Source organism: Lepisma saccharinum, chromosome 1 (assembly GCF_977018435.1).
Source record: "Lepisma saccharinum chromosome 1, izLepSacc3.1, whole genome shotgun sequence".
NCBI classification, from domain to species: domain Eukaryota; kingdom Metazoa; phylum Arthropoda; class Insecta; order Zygentoma; family Lepismatidae; genus Lepisma; species Lepisma saccharinum.
In genome coordinates this window covers 219,294,420-219,316,948 of record NC_139229.1, presented here as the reverse complement: position 1 = coordinate 219,316,948, position 22,529 = coordinate 219,294,420, and the positions used below count along the sequence as shown (strand labels likewise).

At 39.0% G+C, this 22,529-nt stretch overlaps 1 protein-coding gene across 8 annotated transcripts in view; it reads right to left on the bottom strand.

Moving 5' to 3' along the window:
• sif (guanine nucleotide exchange factor still life) overlaps nt 1–22,529 on the bottom strand; it is a 674,511-nt gene that overhangs the window by 119,667 nt on the left and 532,315 nt on the right. For all 8 annotated transcript variants that reach the window (XM_083112141.1, XM_083112137.1, XM_083112140.1 and 5 more), the window contains one exon: nt 13,678–13,823. In XM_083112141.1, the coding sequence (XP_082968267.1) occupies nt 13,678–13,823 (146 nt within the window). The remainder of the gene's footprint in view (nt 1–13,677; nt 13,824–22,529) is intronic.

The following is a 22,529-nucleotide window of genomic DNA, read 5'->3' as shown; positions in this document are numbered from 1 at the left end:
TATCAAAATGTAACACTCAAAGGTAGGCAATGTTCGACAAATCTAGATAAATGGTGGGTAATGAAACAGACTGCGAAACACTGACAAGCAGAATGTAAGAAGAAAGGAGGCAGTTATTCGTGGGAAATGTATTCCAGGACCAAGAGGTATACTGGAAACGAAGATTTTCAGCAAGAAAAAGGAAATATTTTCTGAATTTTGTCGGCTGGGGATATACTTATTTGGGCTTCTAAGGTCTTATGAGTGTAAGAGTGAATATGCCAAGAAAATGAAGGTTTCCATAGCCAGCCAGAGAAAGGTTAGTTTCACATACAATACTTTGTGTGTAGTGTTAATACAAGTGAAGTTGAAGTGTGTAGAACTGTATTTTTATCATTACACGGTACTTAAGTGATACACTAAAGGACTGCACGTAAAATTTAATCGCAGAAAATGGCGTGATTAAAGAAAAATATAGCCATCTTCAAGTTGAAGTTCACAGATTTCATTCCATACTCCATCGCAAGATAAGAGGCAAGGATAGTAACGCAAGGATATGTACCGCATATACTACGGTTAACTTAAAACACAAATGACGTTCCTTTTTTAAAAACTAAGTGATAGGATTCAAATGATATAAATTACTTGGCAGAAGTGACAAGCTGCAGTTGGCCTTTCTCAGAGTTAGAAAAAGGTGTTTGTTTGTCAGTTATTCATATTTTACTTTCAGAGAATTTGCAGAAAAACGTCAGCGAAAACTTCCAAGAAATATCCTAGTTTAGCGCCTAAATATGCTTACAATGGAACGAATCTAATGAAAGATTGTACGATCGATTGTATCAAAATACTGATTACAAGTAGCATTATCCGAAGTTTCCGAAGAAATTTTGTAAAGATGACGTGATAGATGATGTGAAACATGGAAGAAAAAAGCTGCTTACTTTGCCATTAAAATAAAAATAATATAAAATCCTCTGTGGTATGCCTCTCCCAGCCTCTTCACATTTTTAATCGGCTTAACTCGATTAACTAACCAACACAGCATAAGTATCTGAAGTGTTGTCAAAAACCAATACTGACCTTTCATATCTATGCTAAAGATACTTACGATGTCAGCTCTAAGACAATATGATACTGTCGGCAGTACTGAAGATAGAAACTTAAACTATCTGGCACGGTTTTAAGACAATAGCAGCATACTCCACGGTTAAGAATATTGGCGATGTTCCTGATAGATACAAAACAGATGATGACGACGCTTAATCGTCAATAATCTATGGTTGCCAAGAGAACAGATTCTGTAATTGAGATTCATGGCAGAATCATGTACACATGATTTCACATATATAACTAAATAGATAGACAAATAGAACCAAATGTATAATTTTGAAAACTAACTACGTTTTAGAAGGCTATTCAGTAAAAATATGTAAGTCACTTTATCACATGTAATTCTAGTCTTTTGTTGTTATTTTCTGTTGTTGGTACATTCCAATGTAGAGTGGCTAATGTTATACTTGGAATCTTATGTTAAATAAATAAATAAATTAAATAACTTTGAGGTGTTTATAAGTATTATACGTTCGGTGTTACATACTGGCAGTTTTATTCATATTACTTAATGGGGAAGGGGTTAGCATAAACTACACTTCTTCACTTCATTCTCACTATGAAAATTGAAAATTTATTGCATATTCAGTATTTCTGACGATGCAACCTCACGGTTATGATAATCATAAACCTACATCAATAAAAACAACATCTGCAAGTCAATCTTGAGAATAATAATTAATCTCCTCGACTGACAAAGATGACGTTGTGAATAATTGAAGTTGTCAAGTCGCGAGCAACAGAACAAAACGTTCGATTTTTCTTCCAACCTATGAAAAGTGATAATCGACAACTTCACGCGGCCCATGAAAGTCTCGAGAAGCCCCCATATAAAAACCTTGATAACCAACAATGGCAAAAGGGAAAGGATCGAATAAAAGGAGAAAAAATTACTGAATGGGGAAAAGATTAAATGAGAAAACTCAATTTCTTCTACATTTGGAAGAAAGGCAAAGCACAACCAAAGGCCATTAATCAAACGCAGAATCGATAATGTGGATTTCTGGAACCGTTTTCCCTGGACCTCCCTCTGCCCTTGTAATTGCAATCTTCTCCCCCCATCCACTGGGAACCACAGAGGAACGAAAGAAATGCGATTAGAGGGGATTTTTTTCCCGGGACGCAGAATAAAGTCTCCATCCACTAATTCCCTTGGGATCCTAACGTGTTTCGCTTCCAGTGAAATACAAAACATCCTTAAGCCAGGTCCAATAGAGAATTCTTGGATCTTCTCCTGAAACAATAATCACCCTTAACACTAGCAAAGCTGCGAAGGCCATAGGTTTGAATTTAGGCCAAGCCATGAGTGTTTCTTCGCGTTTAGTCACTTATCTATTTCATAATTCATCCTCATGTTAGTGGCTAACCTAGATACGTAGAAAAGCTGTATAAGACAACCGCCATACGGTGTAATACTAGAACATGAACTGAACTGAAGACAATAAATGGAATTTATAATCCCTAGCATTGTATCAAGACAATAACTTTGATTGTATTGGTGCTGTTAAACAGCTTTCTGCTTTTATATGGGACAACAGATGTCCTAAAAAATAATCGTCGACATACAGTAGTCTTAACCTTTTCTAATTACTGGTTATATGTCTTTATTGTTAAAATTTTGTATGGCTTTTCTAACTATCGAGTAAATAGCGACGATGAAGAAAAAAAATGTGATAATGATTTATTAATTTTGGTGTTTGAAGTCCACTTTATGCACAGTAAGTCTAATCGGGACTGGACCTACCGTTTAAAGTGGGATCGGAACCACTAGGTGCCTCTACCAGGTATCGAGACCGGGACCCCTTGATTACAAGGCTCATGTGTTAATGATGACGATACAAACACAAATATACATCTATGATTGCCCCACAGTTACTTTATGCAGACTTTCATTAACTTTTAAAGCATCTGTTGTTTATCACTATCTAATTCCATTCAGGTTGTCGAACTTAACAATACAGCGTGATCATGCTTAAGATATCATATTTAAACTGTGCATAGTGGAACGATGGAGTATGCTTAAGTAACCTGATTGCCTACAGTTAAAACATGTATACACACCTTAAGGATGCACCAGAAATATATTATTCACGAGATACACTGTTATTAAGACAACCAAGTCAAAAACGTCATGAAAACCAAGTTCTCAAGATATACGAAATCACATTATCACAATACTCCATTTTTCAGATCATGTAATCATTTCATAAAGTCACGGAGTAAAAAATTGGAGAGCCAACTTGTGAAGAATTTTTTTCTGAACTGGAAAAAAGTAAACTAATCCATTGAAGAAGTGCCAGCACTGTTATAATAATAAAGCTAGGCTGTGTGTGTGTGTATGTTTCAATAATTCATATAAAATTAGAATTATGCAGCCGGTTCGTGTTTGTTAGACACGCTACGTGCATATGCGTTTGCACGAACATTTCTAACGAGATGCTTGCTTGCATAATTCATCCAATATGGGATTCCGTGAATTATTCACTTAGGACTTACGTGGGCTTGAATGTTTTTCAATATGGTATTTTTTATATTATTCAGTGGTAATGTGCTTGCTTCAATTATTCAGCAAAAGTGTTACTTGAATAATTGTCTCATTATGCGATTTAGTTTGCAAACACCCTGCGTAAAAATGTGCACGTCATAGCATTGTTAAATCAAGCTATGTTCTACCAGATGTGTTTTGACTATCAACAAATCTTGGAAAAAGTGAATTTATGATGTTCTTTGACTAATTCAGGTATACATTTTCAAAACATGTCTTCAAGTACTACTTTTTCGACTACTTTGTCCCTCGCCAACCGAGTGGAAATAAAGATTTCACATTCAATTCGATTATAACTTACTAGTGAATCCGCAGCTTTAAAAATATTTATTTTATTTTTCTAATACGCATCCAATATATAATTATGTACATAAAGGGGTACATAGAGGTGGCCCAGTTGGTAGGGTGTCTGACTACACGCTGTATCCTGAGTTTGAATCCCGGGATGGGTGATTCCAGGTGGGAAGCAATGTTCCTGCATGCTCTGGAATTCACCCAGCTTCTAATAAATTTGAAAACGGGAGTACCCTTAAGGGTAAAGGTGACCGGAGCGTGGTGCTGATACCAACACCGTCGCAACTGGCCGGGATACTGTATATACCAGTCCCTACCTCCTGATTTCTATATGCCTCTTTGGCATGTTGCACTGTGAAAAAAATAGTTTTATACAATATATATATATATATATATATATATATATATATATATATATATATATATATATATATTGGAGATATAAAGTTCTCTGCGCTTGTTACAGATTACTTATAATGTTTCTAAAATGTCTATAAAAAGTAAATTCGTATTAGATGTATTGAAGGCTTATATATTAAGCTTAATATTCGAAATGCAAATCATAGAAAATTGCTAGAGCTTTAAAACTGTATAAGTTTGACGTTTGCTTGGGTTAACAGGTATTCCAGAAAAGGACCGTGAAAGATTGTAGTAGATCAGAAGTTCGAGAGACCATGTCAGTCAAAAAATTCACTAACATTACTTACTTGCTTCAAATTAATCGTACAGGATAATTAACGCATGCTACGACGCTTAGGGTCCTCGGTTCGAATCCCACGCTGGACATGGGCGTTCTTTCTGAGCGACCCTTCGTCTGTTTCATCACATCATTCATTCTAATATTCGTGATTAGCCAAAACAGTGGCAGAAACGCAAAGTAAAAAAACGAAATCAACTAAATGGAGGACCGTGCTCTAGCTACTGTCGAAATGATACTTGCACCCACACTATTCCGATCATGACATTTTAAAATAGAACGTAACACATTCATTTCATATTACATTAGATTCGTATCTGAAATTAAAACCGAATGTTTAATCCCCCCCCCCCCGGTTGTAGTTATAAAATTTTGAAAAATAAAAGTTTACGGATACTTCAATATTTGTAAGACACCCACATCCTGTATCGTATGCAACCCATTTTAATTTTCTGTTTTGATGGTTGCCTACTCGCACGGCTCGATTGCATACTATTCACCGAGTGACGAGAGTTTCGAGCTTTGTATGAACGTCTGTAACTTTCGTAGGCGGGTAGAAAGAGAGCACATGACAATCATACCCTGTTCTACATCACTTAGTTTCTTTCTATGACCCATTTCATTCGTTTCATGTGAAACAGCCGGAACCTAGATTGAGACAACCGTGGTAGTGGCAGCGATAGAATAACTGAGTGGGGGAAATAGGGTGTGGAATATATTTGGGGAAGCGCAGTCACCTTTGGTACGCAAATAATAGAAAAGTGCATATTTGGTCTAAAAGAACATTTAAATATGTAGCTTGCCTTTTTGTGCAAGGGTTACGGGGGGATTGGTCGACCATAAGCGCGTTCACCCCTGCTAATTCCCCTCCCCTCTCTGGTGTTATCACTGAAACATACCGCTAGCACTCTCCGCCCGGGCCATATGCTGATATCATGTCGTTATTTGTACGCGTATGAGAGGGATTCTGTCTCTATTAACGTAAGCATTCAGCATGTGTGGGCGTGCGTGTATACTCGCTTGCATATGTCCAGGAATGCTCGTGTGCTGCATATTGTGGACAATTTTTGTCATATCATACTTATTTGCACTTTATTTTACATGTCTCTTTTTAAATGAATGTCGCTTTTATGCTTCTCCAGACCAATCGTGATGATGGGAATGGCCTGATGAAAGGACACGCCTACGCAAGGAGCGTCAGGGGTGAGATCTTGAGTCCAGCATTCAACGCGCTCGGCTACGAATGAAACATACCTCATTGTAATTAATGTGACAAGTGCACAATCTACCCAACAGAGTGACTCTTTCACTGAAATGCAAGCAGTGCTTGCCGGCCCCGTGGCGGAGTGGTTAGCACATCGCGCTACGACGCCAGGGGTCGCGGCTTAGAATCTAGGCCTGGGCATGGATATTTGTGAGTGTCCATTCATCAATTTCATCATGCTATCACTCAACCCTATCTTCGCAAATTAGCCAAAAGTGGCACAAAAAGCGAAGTAAACTAAAGCAAGTCAATCAATCAATCAAGCAGTGTTTCTCACAGTAGATGTGCTAGCAATGAACGCTGCAAAAAAAAACAAAAAAAAACACGTAACTATCATACAAACAACATGATTCTTAGCCATAATAATGCTTTTATTGACTTGGTTTTCTCTCAATATGGGAACATATTGTGTTCTCACCGACTGTATAAATTATGAACGTAAATATGCCGTGAAACGCTTTAAATATATAAAATTAATTGATCATGAAAAGCAATTACGAAACCAATTCAACTTTTATTCTACATAATACAAAACAAGTTTAAAATGCTAAAGTAAAACGTAAAGTTATCCACTGCTTCTCATCAAACAGTTCAGTCCTCTTGTCTTTAGCATTATTTTCAGCAAGTCCATTTTCACATGACTTAATTCCTGTTGTTCCCTGTGGAACATAGGGCATCAACAAAGCATCTCCACCGGGTCCTACTGACGGCAATTCTCTTCACTGCATTCCAGCTCTTTCCTTCCTCCAAGGCCTCAGCGTGAACAGATCTTCGCCACGTCTGTCTAGGCCTCCCTCTTTTCCTTCTTCCCTGCGGGTTCCAGTCTAGTGCCTCTCTCTCGACAGCCTCATTTTCCTTCCTCAACGTATGCCCTATCCAATTCCATTTTCGCAGCTTTATTTGTATGGACACGTCGGTTTCTCCAGATTTTCTCCAAAGTTCTTGGTTTTGAATCACTTCTAGCCAAAAGATATTCAAAATTTTTATCAGGCAGCGATTGATGAAGGTCTGTAGCTTACAGGTAATCGTTTTAGTTACCTTCCATGTCTCAGACCCATATAACAGTACAGACTTAACATTACTTCGAAAAATACGAAGTTTGGTCTTCACAGATATATTCTTGTTTTTCCATACTGGATAGAGCCTCACAAAGGTACCATTTGCTTTTTAGATACGTTGAGAAACATCCTGTGCAACCCCTCCGTCTTTTGCCACCACACTACCCAGGTAAGTAAAGCTATCCACATTTTCAATAATATCTTCACCAATACTAAACGGGTCTGTTTTTGTGGAGTTAATCCTCGGTGCCTTGGTCTTCTTGGAGTTAATCACAAGTCCTACTTTTTTTGCACTTTCTATCAGATCGCTAGTTTTGTTTGCATATCATCATGTGCTTCAGACAAGAAGCACAAATCGTCTGCAAAATCAAGGTCTTCTAGTCTGTTATTCAATTCCCATTGGATACAACGTCTTTTCCCTCCTATTACATTTTGCATTACTGCATCGATCACAATCAGGAACATTGTAGGTGATAATATACAACCTTGCCTCACTCCAGACTGCACATCTATTGGCTCAGATACACGACCTTCATGTATAACTCTACATGTATAATCACGATAAGTTTCTCGGATAAGATAAAGAATTTTTGTGAGTACTCCATATCGTTTCACTTCCTTCCACATTGCATTTCTGTTGACAGAGTCAAATGCTTTCTCGAAGTCAACGAAAACTGTATAGAGACGAGATGGCCCTTCTATACATTGCTCCAAATTTATCCGCAAGGTGTGAATTTGATCAATACAAGAGCGATTTGGTCGAAGCCCTGCCTGTTATCTTCTGAGTCTCAAGTTAACATGTTCCTTAATTCTGTTTAGGATAACTCTAGTGAAGATCTTATCGGAATGAAGAGAAGTTCTATGCCTCTTCAGTTGTCACACTTTGATGTATCCTCCTTTTTCGATAGCTTCACCTATAGTCCTTAGGGATCACTCCCTCTATCCATTCTCAAATAAGGGTTGCAACATATTTCCTGTGGTGTTTATGTCACTTTTCATCACTTCCGGTGGTCTCTTGTCAACACCAGCTGCTTTACAATTACGTACCTCTTTCAGAGCCTGTTTAATCTCTTCTACTGTTGGAACATCCGTCCTAATTCTTACACTGGGGCCAACATCACCATCATTATAATCTTCCTCTTCCCCCTGGTCTACGTGAGCATCCACAGAGCAATTAAGGGTTGCAGAGAAGTGCTCCTTCAAACGTTTCGGTTGGTCCTCAATATTCGCAAGGAGGGTACCATCTTTACTTATCACTGGTCGATGTCTCTGCATCTGTTTCCTTGACAGAACTTTTGTGATGTTGTATAGTTTTTTAAGATGCCTCTTTTTTGCTGCTTTCTCCGCCTGCTGAGACAGATTGTCTACCCAATTTCTTTCATACTTACGAACACTACTCCTTACTTCTCGATCCTTCTCTGTATACTTTGTTTGCAATTCTGCCTTCCTTGCCCTTGTCCTGCTTGAGTTCATTGCCTCCTTAATTATTTTTCGCACATTAATTTTTTCCCAGGTCTGCAGAGACATCCCATATTTTTTCCTCCTATCCTTAAAGCCCAGAACCTTTTCACTTACTTCTGCGAAAGCAGATCGGATTCTTGTCCATTTTCTTTCAATGGTTTCATTCTCCTCACTTTTATCGGTCAATACTTGGAACCGATTTCTCAGTTCAATCCTGAAGGTTTCCTGGAGATTCTTACCCTTCAACTTATTAACATCATACCGCTTTCTTGTCTGTTCCGTTCTCTTCTTCTGAGCTTGAATTTTCATTTTAAAGTTAGCCACTACCAAATGATGATCACTCCCAATCTCTGAACCTCTCTTGTTTCTTACATCCTGTTGCGAACGTCGCCACCTCCGTCCAATTGCCACGTGGTCTATCTGGTTTTATGTTCTATGGTCTGGTGACATGACATGCTCAAGGCCTTCGTTGTCCTGCCCAAACTTTGCGTTTAAATCTCCTCCAATTATTATGATAGCCTTCCTTTTTTGCTTCCTTATTATTTCATTGAGCTGCCTATAAAACTCTTGTTTATCTTCAGGCTCTGCTACTTCTGTGGTTGCAGAACACTGTATCATAACGATGTTTCTGATATTGGTTTTGAAATGTGCCACAATTATCTTCTTAGACACTGGATACCATTGAATAAGGCTCCTTTTCGCTTCCTTGTCCATCAACATACCCACACCATCACGGCTCACACCTTCACCCTCAGGTCTTTCAGAATATATGAATGTAACTCCTTCATGGGTTCTTCTCCAAACTCTGACCATCTCACTTCATTTATACCTAGGATGCTCAGACAATAGCTCTTCATGCAGACCACTGCCTGCCGTAGTTTTCCACTCTCCCGCAGGGTTCTTACATTCCATATTCCAATTCTCTTTGTCCTTTTCAGGCCAAATGTCGTCGTCTTAGAATAAGTTCGGCTTCCTCTTGTTGATGTTTCTTTAATAGTGTGATTTAAAGTGTGCGGGTTATTGGCCCACAGCACCCGATCTTGGTGATGGGGCTGCCACCTGAGCCTCCAAGCAGGCTAATTTTCTGTCGGGGTATTTTCCCCTAGTCTTTGAGGATCCCTCCTCTCCACAAGACATTTTATTTTTCTTATATTTATACTCGATGAGAACGAGTGCCTCTTCCGCCAGCTCTGTTGTTCCAAAGTCTCCTTCTCCGCCATAGTTGCCGTTGAGGTCTTCACCGTAACCCTGGCAAGGAGGCCTTACAAGGTTACTATCAAATGGTGAGAGCTGGACCAAGGTGTTTTTTAAAAGAGATGTTACTCCTCCTGATTCTTGGTTCTTCCGCCTCCTTTGCCGTTGAGATGATCATCCATCTTCTTCCGCCATTGGATCCGTTGACTAGTAGGTTGCTTCTTAGTCTGACTCTTTACCACTAGCCTGCCCAGCATGGGAGACCCTACCAGTAGCTATGCTACCGCTGGTATAGCCTAGTGGATCATCAGAGTACGCAAGCCCCACCACCAACTACAAGGTCATGCAACCACTAGTATTCAACATACTTGAACTAAAAGGGCATCTTGTCATCTTGGATTGAAGAAAAATCACGTGACTGAATGACAGAGACAATGTGTGGACAGTTTATACTAAAATGGCAGGGTGCCAACACTGTCAAGCAGCTTACGCATTGCTATTGAGTGGGGTTGACTTGGTGTACTTTATTTCATCTACAGATGGTTCGTTGGTACGGATTGAAAAAACGAGTCTTAGAAATTCTAAAAAAATCATGCACTTTGTATAAAAAATTAAAATGTGAATTTATGTCAATAATTTACGAAATGTACAACGTAAATGTGATTTTTGTCAAAATGCACAAGAAATAAATTATTTTTAAATATGCGTTTTCAATCCAAACAGAGAGGCTCCTCGATGTCGTAGTGGTAAAGCTAGCGTCTTTTATATTCAGAGGGTCCCGGGTTCTATTCCCGATGAAGGCACATAGTGGTTTGTAATCTCACTTTAAACTATAGTTTCATTCCCGATTATCCTATATGTGACTAAAGTAGACATAAAACATACTTTGAGAATAAATACATTCATTTGCATATAAGTCTTCACTCTAGTAATGACTCCATTTTACATAGACGTGGATTAACCGTATAGAATTCAATCTAAATTTAAACAGGCTATGGAGATTCCATAAAGTTTCTTCGCCGTAGCGTAAAGATTTAGTGGTTGTAGAGATTTCATAAATGCCTCTACGTTTTTGCATGAAAGAGCGTGGAAGAACAAAAAAGATGGGACCGTTCATCAACAGCGAACACCAACGGGTTTACCGAAACGAGACTAATTGAAGACGCACAGGTGGTTCGCATAGGTTTATCCCTTGGTGCAAAACATCCCCTCCCCTCCCCTCACCGTATCGATCCATCAGGCAATCTCCTGCAGTGTTGCTCACGCGGGTCAAGGTTCAGCAGGGGATAGAGAGACTTGTATCAGAAGGAGAGGGGATTTCCGTATCTTCTTCTGCTTGAAGATAGGAACAAGAGAAACGCTTTATTCCCACATCCCGACAGCTCTACTTCACAAAGGACCGATAAAGATTTCAACGCTGAGATGGGGAAGAAGCGCTCGAGAGAGAGTTGTTAAGGGAACAAGGGAAGAGATTCACTTCTTTCTTCAGGGTAAGGTGCCACGAAAAGCTCTATCGTTTTTCACCTAAAGTCTGCACACCGTAGAGACACGCGACGTGTGTCACTTGGGAAAGAACCAACCAAGCAACGTTTCACCCCACAACGGATGCCGCACAAGCCTACGAATCGATTGGTAAAATCCTGCACGTGTCGCTTCAATGTGAAATCTCCCTAGACTGTCGTGCTAAAGTTTTCGTCATTAGTTTAGTCTCTCTCGTGCATCTCTCGTGCGTAAGCATTTCAAAGGATGATAATATTTAGTGCCTCTATGGAGGCAATGGTCACCAATAAGATTTATATGTAACAATTATATTTTCATATAGTCTATAGGATTCAAGAGGGAAGAGACTAAAACTTAAAAACTCGACAAACACTTCACTTCAAAATTATTACACTGGAAGCTACACATTTCCAACACGCCGATCTCCGTAACGGAGTGGTTAGTACTATGCGCTACAATGATAAGGTTCTTAGGTTCGAGTCCCGGCATGGGCATTGATGTTCTTTGTGAGTGTGCTTGTATTAATTTCAACATATCACTCATCCTCACGATGATTAGCTAAAAGTGGCAGACAAGAAACGCAAAGTAAGCAAATTAAACAATCAAACACTTGCAACACAGTATTTTTGAAGTGAAACTTGTGTTATCTATAAGGTCATGTGACTACCAGACGATCAGAAATATATAACTTCAACTGTTTTTTTTAGTTTCTGTTTTAAGTTCACTTTATGCACAGAAAGCTAATCAGGACTGGATATACAGATTCAAGTGTGATCCAGGTTCGACCTTTCAACAGGCCGCCGCTTCCACGCTCTTACAGAGCTCTACAAGATAGTGCATTCAAGAGAACCCCTCTTACCTACTTTCACGATTTCAACCCCTAAGCGCAGCACACACCTTTGCTACCCGTTCACGAAACAACTCCCTGCTCACCATCCCCTCCCACAAGACAGCGTTTTACGGAAATTCCTTCACGGTTACTGCTAACACAGCGTGGAACGACCTCCCTAATGACATAAAACTCTTCTTCTCTCGGCCAATTCAAATCAAAATTAAGAAATCATCTTCTGGAGGCAACTTACCAGTACTGAAAGCAGAGAAAGACAATAAAATGATACTTTTCTTGATGCAAATTTGTAAGACAAACACCGACTGACTCTTCTGTATTTTAAATATTTTTGATATGTGTGTGTTCATGCTATATATGCTTTTTTTACGTTTCTTACAGTATATATATATCTGTATTTAGGTGTTTTTCTTCTTTGTTTCGTTTTGTGTTTTTTCTTTTCTTGGGTTTTTCTTCTTTGTGTTTTTTTCTTTTTGTGTGTTTTTTATTTTTTGTGTTTCTTAAATCTTCCTTGGTATTTTGATGTTTTATATTTTCGCAAACTGTTAGATATTCAACTTAGAAAATTAGATATTAGATATTTGTAATATGTAAAGTGATGGTTAAGTGTAAGAAATGGCTTGTGCCTTAACTTCGCCACCCAAAAGAAGAAATAAATAAATCACTGTGTCTTCATCGGCTATCGAACTTACTACAACAGGTAAAAACAAATTCGTAGATTGTTATCAAGCCACTGAAATAACGAAAACAAGTACTGAGAATATAAAATCACTCTTTGGTATCTCAAACATGGTGAAATCAAGAACGATCGATAAAAATTCAATAAATCCTGTAGCATACAATCCTTTAGTATAAGTTCTACCAGCATTTCAATATGGTAGCCAGGTGTGGTTCTTGTAGAGTCACTGCAAAAGACGAAGAGCAGGAACGCATGCGGTAAGACTGAAGAGTGAGCAGTCCTGCACGTGTTGCCTGGAAACTTTATTCTGCCCTGTCTAGGGCCTGGAGACCCTTCAATACACCACGTGACAATAACGGGACGCCAAGAACAACCGAACTAACATGTTTAATCTACTTACTTAAGCATAAGAGTTGGAGAGAATTTCTCACACGGTAAATGAATACGTAGCATAGAAAAAGTGAGGCACCAGAAAATGCATAAGATCAGGTTTTCTGAAATGGCTTGCACAACTGTCTAGTCTAGAGTGCTGCAGGAAGAGCGTTTCGCTCGAATGCCAAATATCTCGCACGGAGATAGGTAGCTACGAAATCGAGAGCTTCTTTGCTTGAGCGAATAACGCTCGAACAGCCAAAACGAGCGATATACGCTCGGAGCTCAGTGTACTACTGTACACGTAGTATAATCGTAAATTATCTGTGCCCTCAAATATGGATCGTGAGGTGAAAGACGCCGTGAAATTCAAAATTAAGTAAGCATAGTCATTATCTCCATGTTAAAATGTAGTTTATTCTATCTACATGCACTGTGATATAGTATGAAAATGAAACAGATGATTGTGGGCTGAAACTGCCAGAACGGATGTGTATACGATTATTGTCACTTTAAAATTATATTGTATTGTAAACGAGCGAGCGAAAGTGGTTCCATGCAGGACTCTAGTCCAGTCGATAGAGCAACAGTCAAACGTATTGAAGTGACAAGCTGTGACGACAGTTTGACACTGCCAAAATGGACACGCGACAAACGTAAAACAAGAGGGTACTCACCCAGCTTTCCTGACGGCACCGGTGCAGTTGAAGGATGCGGCGGCCGTCCCCGTCTGCTTCGCCCTGTAGGGGGAGTTGTGAACGCTCTCCACGTCGTCCTCGTCACTTACGGCCGTCGTCAGGGACATCCGGTCGTCATCGGACATCTGGTGGCAAAGAGAGGAAATACATTTTAACTACCTCATTTGGGGAGTTTCTGTAACAGTGTCAGATTACAATCGTAATTAGTCAAACAATTTAGAACAAGAGAGACTAGTTGGTGATCTCATGAATTCACGGGTAAAATTTGCGTTGGTTATCAAAAAAGTTATTCTTTCATATTAAAGTTTCCATCTGTCTGCAAGTTAGCACGTGGCTTTTTTGTTGTCTAACTTCAACACGAAATTATTATTTCAAAGTTTACTGAACTGTTTCTAAAGTTTCCAAATTCTAATAACATTGGGCTAATTTAATGTGTCACTGAAAATTGTCAACTGTTTACAATGAATATTAAAGATACATGAAATAATAAATTACTGCTTCGGCAATACAACAGAATAAAAACATCGTAAATTAAATGTGTCACATTATAACTTGTATTTAGATTATTTACATTGATTGATGCGCTAAAGTGTGTTTTTGGCCTTTTCTAAGAACCAGGTTAATAATGCATGCGTGTATATTGTTTGTAAAATTACCGCCAAAGTGCATCATATGATTTCTTTTTATGTCGAGATGATCTTTTATGCATCAGTTGATGCGTTTCTGATGCACTTCAACTTTTGGTCTGAGCTACAGACTTTGTGCATTTTGTTTCAACTGATGCATTTACTATTCTGTGTGTACAGTCACCGACAATAAAAATGGGACACCTAGATCCTGAAATACCTGCTTCCGGGCAAGGCGTCATTTACGTTGCTGAATTCTACGGCGATATCAGAACTCTCTGTTAAAAAGTTACTGATGAAGTTGGCTCATGTCCGAAAAGTTATGCAACAGGCATAACGCATAGCAGGGAAGCAGGTATTTTAGGATCTAGGTCTCCATTTTTATTGCTGGTAGCTGTACATCACATTTTTGCCGGAACGTTGACAACAAATCTGAGTATAAGTAGGCAGAAGGGGTTGTGAGTACATTTTGTAACGAGTAGTCACGCTAACTGTATCTCTGATTTTCATATATAAGGTGTCCAAGGTTCGATCCCCGATCGAAGCAAAGTGACCAGGATTTCAATTTATGTTAAGAATCCTGTCCCGATTAGCCTATCTGAGCATAAAGCAAATTTTTTAATATTTGGAGTAAAATTGCTGTTTACTAAGACCATGATAGGGGTTTCTGCCCCTTTGCTCCTCCCCTTTTGTCATAACTGCTCTTCTGCCTCTACTATGTTAACCACGAGACGATTTTGCATAATGAAAGTCATGGTTGAAAAGAATATGTATTTCCTACTCGGGAATCAAACCTATGATCCTTCTTTTACCGGTGCTTTTAACGAGTCACTACACCTTCGAGAATTTCAATCAGAAGCCGTAGGGTAACTTGCTAAGACAAGACAAAGCAAGACGGGCATCTTACACAATACAGTACAATCTCTGTTGAAAGTGATTTCCTACGTTATTATAAAATCACAGCACAGGTTCGATGTACATGTTATACTCTAAGTCTGTTCAGTATTATAACAAATACATAATGTGCGGGTTCATTTTAAACTTCACAATATCTACTAAATTTCACTCCAAGAAACAAACACGGATTAAAATCCAGATATTTGCCATCAAAGAAATTGTTCTTTTCTTCTTCCCTTTGGTCCCTCGAGCCTCTTTCCCTATTCTTCCTATCTTTGTCTGCAACATTGAACAATTCGGAACACGAATCAAAGATTCCGACTTGAATTTTGCCCTTGGCGACGAGAAAGGTGGTCGGGGAGCCATGCAGTTGGAAGGCGTACTGGATGGAAGGGGAGGGGGCGGAGGGAGAACCAAGCCCTGAATTAACGATCCGCCTCGGGAAAACAAACAATAGCTCTACAGGAAAGACTAGGGGGAGTTGCTGATGCAGTAAAAAAATCTGAGGCCATGGCAAACGGGAGCTTTATGTTCAAGAGAGGATCTTGGTTTAGATTTTTACAAGCTAGAAATGTCGACTTCTAGTCGAGAATGAAGGAAACAGTGTACGCATGATGAATTGATTGCCTGTGAAATACCGGCCCATATCGGTTTATCGGTAAATTCACCGCTTTCTCATACATATCGAGACAAAAATTACAATGGAATGTTTTTAAATTACTTTTTGCGTTTCCCCTGTAAATTGTAACGTTTGTATTTACAAACCTTACACATTCAAAAAAAAGTGAAGAAAAGCGACGTTCATTTTTTTTAGCCATCGGAGGGCGTTCTCCCTCACGATGACTTCTGGTGCTGCCTCTAGCGGCGATTTCTGCCGCACAGGTTTGCTCGTAAAATACGCTGCACCGGGCAGCCAGTGTTTCGCCTCTCGCTCTCCACCTCGTAGACCCGCTGCGAACGGCACAGGCCTGTTCTTGTGCACGACATCTAGTCCTCGTCGGCAAGAGATAGTACTCCACCACCGTTTGTTGAAGTGAAGCCTGCCATACCAACCGTTAACAAGGAGAAGCTAGTTAAATGAGTATTGTGGAAGGATGGCGTTGCATTTTTGTGTGCATTGAACATTAGTGGTGAGGTACGTACAAAACTAACTCTTTGACCGTAATATGGGAATTTGATTATATCTTTCAATCTCGCCGTTCGCTGCTAAAATTCGATTACTTGCTTTTCACTTTTATGGAACTTTGAATAACGAATTCTACGAGAAAAACAATAGTTTCTCTTCCAGTTGTTTCCCCCCCATCCTTTGCCTTTTGTTTTTCACGGTGAACATTTTTTGACAAGTGTCTGAAACCAATGCACATGTTGGTGAGTGCGCGTTAATAAAAGGGGCAAAAGAAAGAAAGGGCGTGTATGCACGCGTGAACTTATACAATATTGCGAACGTGGTTTTATAAACTGGTATTTGTAAATCCTACACAAAGCGTGACCAGCTGCATAATTGAACTATTTGTTAAACATTATATGCGCAGGCAGTGTATTAAACTTGACAGTGAAACATATCATTCTCGATCGCTCAAGACTTGTTTCAGCGACGTTAAATGTACGCACGTTCGTACTTGATAATAAGGGCAGTAGAAAATCGCGATTCCTGCCGTTTTGCCCCAGTTTACTTTCTCGTAGTTTAAATAGCCAACCCGTCCGTATTTTGGTAGCACTAGCGATGCAATAAGAAACAGGGTAAAAATAAACACAGCAGTTGCAGCTTAAGTAAAAGAGAGGTATTTTCTTGATTAAGTAAAAGAGAGGCATTTTCTTGATTAAGCAAAAGAGAGGCATTTTCTTGTTTAAGTAAAAGGGAGGCATTTTCTTGATTAAGTAAAAGAGAGGCATTTTCTTGATTAAGCAAAAGAGAGGCATTTTCTTGATTAAGTAAAAAGAGAGGCAGTCCTTTATTAAATAAAGATAGCGGTGAGCATTCTTGCAAAACTGCACCTTCACGGTATTTTAGAGATACGAATCTGTGCATGCAAATTATTCTATTGTCTCATCCAGTAAAGAAATAAGGTTGTTGTTAAACTGATTAGTATATTTATGCTTGCTCGCTGTTTGTTAAAAATGAAATGAAAATTTATGCGAGAAGGTTAAAATAGCGCGCAGGTCGCGCGGACTGTTGTTAATACTACATTGTTCGTTAAAATTGCTCCCAACTCTTGCCTTTTTGGGATTGTCTGTACTCGTAAAGTGTATTAAATTGGAACCTTGAATATATATATATTTGTTAATTGAATTGTGGGGATCATTTAATTTGTATTGGTTATGCGCTCTAGACAGTAAGACCCATATAACAGAAAATTGGTTGAAAGCCAGAATTGAAGTTAACGTAAAAGGCAGCTATTGAGGACATACGTTTTGTGAAAGTTGGGGGAGGAGAAAGGATATTACGTTGGGAGAACATCGTCATTAAACCTTGGTTACAGTGGAGAAGGCATGTATTGCTATCCGTTGTCGGACCCTTCGAAACTATTGCGCATATATGCTTAATCCACAAGTTTCTTTATTTCAGGGCTTTTTTTTTTGTCTCGTGCTTCTTGTGCGTGCCGCCCGTAAACTCTCGCAGCACGGTATAAGAAGTACGACACAAGAAGGAAAATATAACTTGTAACGTGAAGTGTGTGCATTAAATTTTTCTCCTTTTTGCATATGTGATCGCCGCCCGGCCGTTTCCAATTAATTACTTGGTGCGATCACGTTTTGACCACACTGTTACGTTACAAAATTACAATGTACCGTGAATGTATTTGGTGGATGTGGGTTTCGCATTTTCTCGGTTTTGACCATTGTATAGGTGGTGTTGCCAGCCGAGCGATCTGATCGGGTTTTATCCCGAGAACAGCTTATACAAAAATGAACGACGGCAAGATTCAAAACTCCAACCCTGGTTTTCTACGTGTTAGTAAAACTCAATACCGACTAAAGCAGCTCGGATACATGTAAATCATAACACTTTTAAACAAAGGAAACAGTAACAAAGGAATGACTATGCCAAATGAATTCGGATACTTCTGTGAAGAGAGCTTGTGCCGAACATTCAACACAGAATCAAGCTTGATATATAGAGGCACATATTTTTGGTAAATAAAAAAGCAAAATTTGGTACAAGAACGGAGTCAATTTCGGGTTCAAAAGCGGTAAATAAAATGAAATATCTGTGTTATAGCGGTGAAAAATTGGATGAAAAGTGGTATATAAAAAGACATTTTGGTTTTAAAATTGTGAATATAATCCTAAATTTGATTTAAAAACTACACTTATTCCACAGAATTAACATTTCACTTCTAATAGCACATTGATGTAGTTATAAGAGTATTAAGTTTATTTCTGTGTAAAGGAGTCCATTTTTGCTTCTCCAAAATTAACAGCAGAATTAATCAATTTTCCGGGAATTGCATAACTCACAGTATACTTCAGACTTCAGAAAGTGTCGCGTCAGTATATAAATGGTAAATTTCATGTTTAAGAGTTAATTTCGCTTTTTGCAGTTCATTTCGCATTATTTCGTGACAAAACATGGTCACAAAATGCATCTCACACCTTTCAAAAACATGAAAAATTAACACTACAATGTGTTTTTCAAATTTCGTTTTTTCGTCAAAAACGAAATATGCATGCCCCTATTGATATACATTTGATACGTAAATTGACACAGTTAATTGTGTAATTTTTTTAAAAAAAATATCATGTCTAATTTTCTCATTTGATGCATGTTCGAAACATCATATAGAACAGAAGCTTATAAAAGTATTTATACTTTTCTGTGTTTATTTTTATGCATCAAAAGCATTAGCACTGTGTGCAATTTAATGTGTTACTAGAGTCATCATACTTGTATCAATTCACACATTTTCGTTTATGAGTGAAAACAGCACACCGAGAAGAACCAATGGTAACAGTATTTCCATATCTATTTTTGTTATTTTACATCGCTTTTCTACCTAGGTACCTCTTGGGTTAATCTCAACGTTGAGAATAAATTATGCACATGCAAAATGATGATGGAATTGAATCCCTGATCAGGGTTCGAACATCTGGCCTCTTAGCGTGTTACGTTGAACGCTCAACCGGTAATAACATTCATTATTTACTTTTGGAAATTTAGTAAAGTAAGGTGATAATATTTTTTCAAAAATACTTGGCCAGTAAAAGCATTTGTAACAACTTTTCCAGTTTTGGAACAATCAATAGAAGATGCATCCTCTCTCCACGTATAACGTTGGAATAGGGTTGCCTTGCATCAGCCGACGCGGAAGCAGACTCGTGTACAAGGAGAGAAACACCGCTCACACATGCAGATCGCATAAATTTGGTCGCAGTCACCACTTGCTGGCGGGACGCTCATTGAAATACAAATGAGAGTTTCACTCTCCAATGAAAAACCTCAGAACTAAAAAAATGAAGAGAGTAGAGAAATTGAGTTTTCGAGAAGACGAACACAAGGGAGAGAGGATATGGTTCTGGCTGGATACAATGACAGGGAGAGAGAGAGAGAGAGAGAGAGAGAGGTAGGAAGGGAGAGAGGTAGGGAGGGAGGGAGAGAGAGAGAGAGAGAGAGAGAGAGAGAGATCCCCCTTTTTAGTTACTTCCCTTAGAAATTGGAGAAGATCCAGAAACAGCTTGCCCTGACACTTCCACTCGAGAAGCAAAAGTTCAGCCATTACGCAAGCTGAACGCAAACTGGTTGGGTGAAAAGTTTTGGTCGCAGGAGGATCTAATGAAGGCACATAAAAGCAGTGCCGCGGAGCTGCGTGGACACTGGTCTCCGGATGTTCTCGTTCACATCCAGTTCTTGAGACGGTGTGATCAGGACCACATTTCATCTGCAACTCGCACACTTTTTGCTCGAAGGTGCTCAGATGAGAGACTGAATAGTCATTAACTAGAAGGTTTTGGAATAGGCAAGATTCCGGCAAATCTACGTTTCAATGGATCAAATCAGGCAAGTTCGTACGGAGGACAGTCACAAAATGGGAAACCTACATCCTGATATTATCGCTTCCCTGCAATGCGTTATGGGGGTTGTATAACTCTACGGCTATAGTCGAACTTGCTATTGAAAATATATTGAGTTAGGTAACACACAATGCATTACAGAGAAGCGAGAAATTCAGGATATAATTTTGATTTTTTGTATTGCAAGTGCCTGTACATTCTCAATACAATAGGATGGAAACTTCTTCATTCAGTTAACGTGTTGACCCCCAAATCGACGATTTTCTTCTTCGACAATACGGGACCACCCCAATGGCGTACCGATCAACCATTTCATTATAAATAAGGGTTCTCGGTAGGGATATACTATCTCATTGCTGCAGACCCAGATGTAAGCTGAGATACAGCCTCGAGTAGCCAAGCTGTGCATAAAGTGGACTTAAAACCTATTCGAATATTGCTGCATATACAAAAAATATTTCGTTTGAGTTTTTAAGTTCACTATATGCACAGTAAGGCTGATCAGGTCTGGGCCTACAGTTTAAAGTGCGATCCGAACCACTCTGTGCCTCTATCGGATATAGAATCCAGGACCCCTTGATTACAGGGCGACGACGCAAAAACATTTCGAGTAAGATTGTCGTGAAGTTTACAGACATAACCAACAAGATATCACGCAACGCAGTTCCCAATTTAGACTATTTTTTAGAGCAAACACATCCTCCCCCTTTCTCCGCCAAGAGCCATCAAAAATGGCAATTTTTACCTACAAGAATGGAACCGTACGGTACAGATTGTGTATATTGTACTCTGTAGCTGCAGCTACGATGATCTGCATTAACGAAAGTTTTGAAACTATTGAATCTATAAAATGAAACCATTCAACTTATCTAATTTTGGGCAATGGATCACTTTTTTACTAAGTTATCTCATAATGTTGCGGTGATAGTGGATTTACTACATAAAGTAAATAATAGATATTCTGCTGTTCAGAATCAAATTCAGGTTAATAAAATAACAGTTGCTAATATAATTCAATACTCATGTGATATAAAATATTTTTCCGCTTTGCAATTAGTAGCATGTTATGATGTCAGAGACTCTTTGCACCAAGGAAACAAAACAAAGAAATTTTCCATGAAAGTTGCTTGAAATTATGACAAACATTAAAACGAAAATTGACTCGACCTCATCCTATGCATTTTTAGAGGTGATGTTTACAGAATAGGTATTTAACTATTCGTTTAACACACAAACACATCGTGACAGCGCGTAGACAAGGCACACCTTACTCAACATTTCACTAGTTAAGCGTTAATTTCCACACCAAGAACGATATTTTTATCTTTGCTGCAGCTGACAAGAAAAATTGATCGTCTATTATTTTGTACAATTAATTAGTGCTTGTAATCACAATTACGACAGAATTTGCAGGAACAGAGACTGGAGACGAAATATAACGATAGTTGTCGAATAGTAAAGAAAAGGCGCATTTTGCATCTGAAAAGTTGTTTTATGATTTCTTCCCTCTCTTTGGAAACAAAGAAAACCGCTGTAGAAAAACCGAGGGAGGTGCTCTACAATTCGGAATGTGTAACATCTGATTCCTGTGTCTCCACCAAAGCAAAGCAGCAGAATCAATGTAAATGCAGGGCTTAGGGAGATATCCTATTGGCTCCATTGGGGATTTATCCTCCTGTTCTAATAACGGTGCGGAATTGGATTAAGTGGGGGAAAACTTGGAGGAGCAACACATAGTGGTTTATCGAATTCCATTGTCGGGCGTTATTACCATGCTTTGAATAGGGAAAAGGGCGGGAGTGCAATAATTCCCTATTTCGTGCAACAGAAATGAATGAGAGCATCGTTGCATTAATGCTAACAAAGGGCTTGCTTTCGAGAAATATAACTGCCCAGTGCTAGATTCATAGTTCTGGTTGAGAGAAACCTGCTCTGCTGTATGCTGTTCACGTACTTGGAAGGTCGTGAATTACTTCCGGAGAGGTCTCTCTTCTTATATCTTGAGCCTCCCATGTACGTTTTGCTCCGATATGTTCAAGGAAGACAAACCTTGCTTTTTAACCAACCGGCTGAATGGCTATCGTTCTAGAGGTAGCATGGGGGCAGGATTGAATTGTTTTAAGGCCACTTTATGCACAGATAGACCAATCGGGACTGGACCACAGTTTAAAGTGGGATTCGAACCACTGTGCAATGTACCTTGACCGGGTATCGAACCCGGGAACATGGGAGCAGGAGGAATAATATCTTCCATTAAGACGTTCCGGTTTCCAGGAAGAAATTTCCGTCGTCTACTTC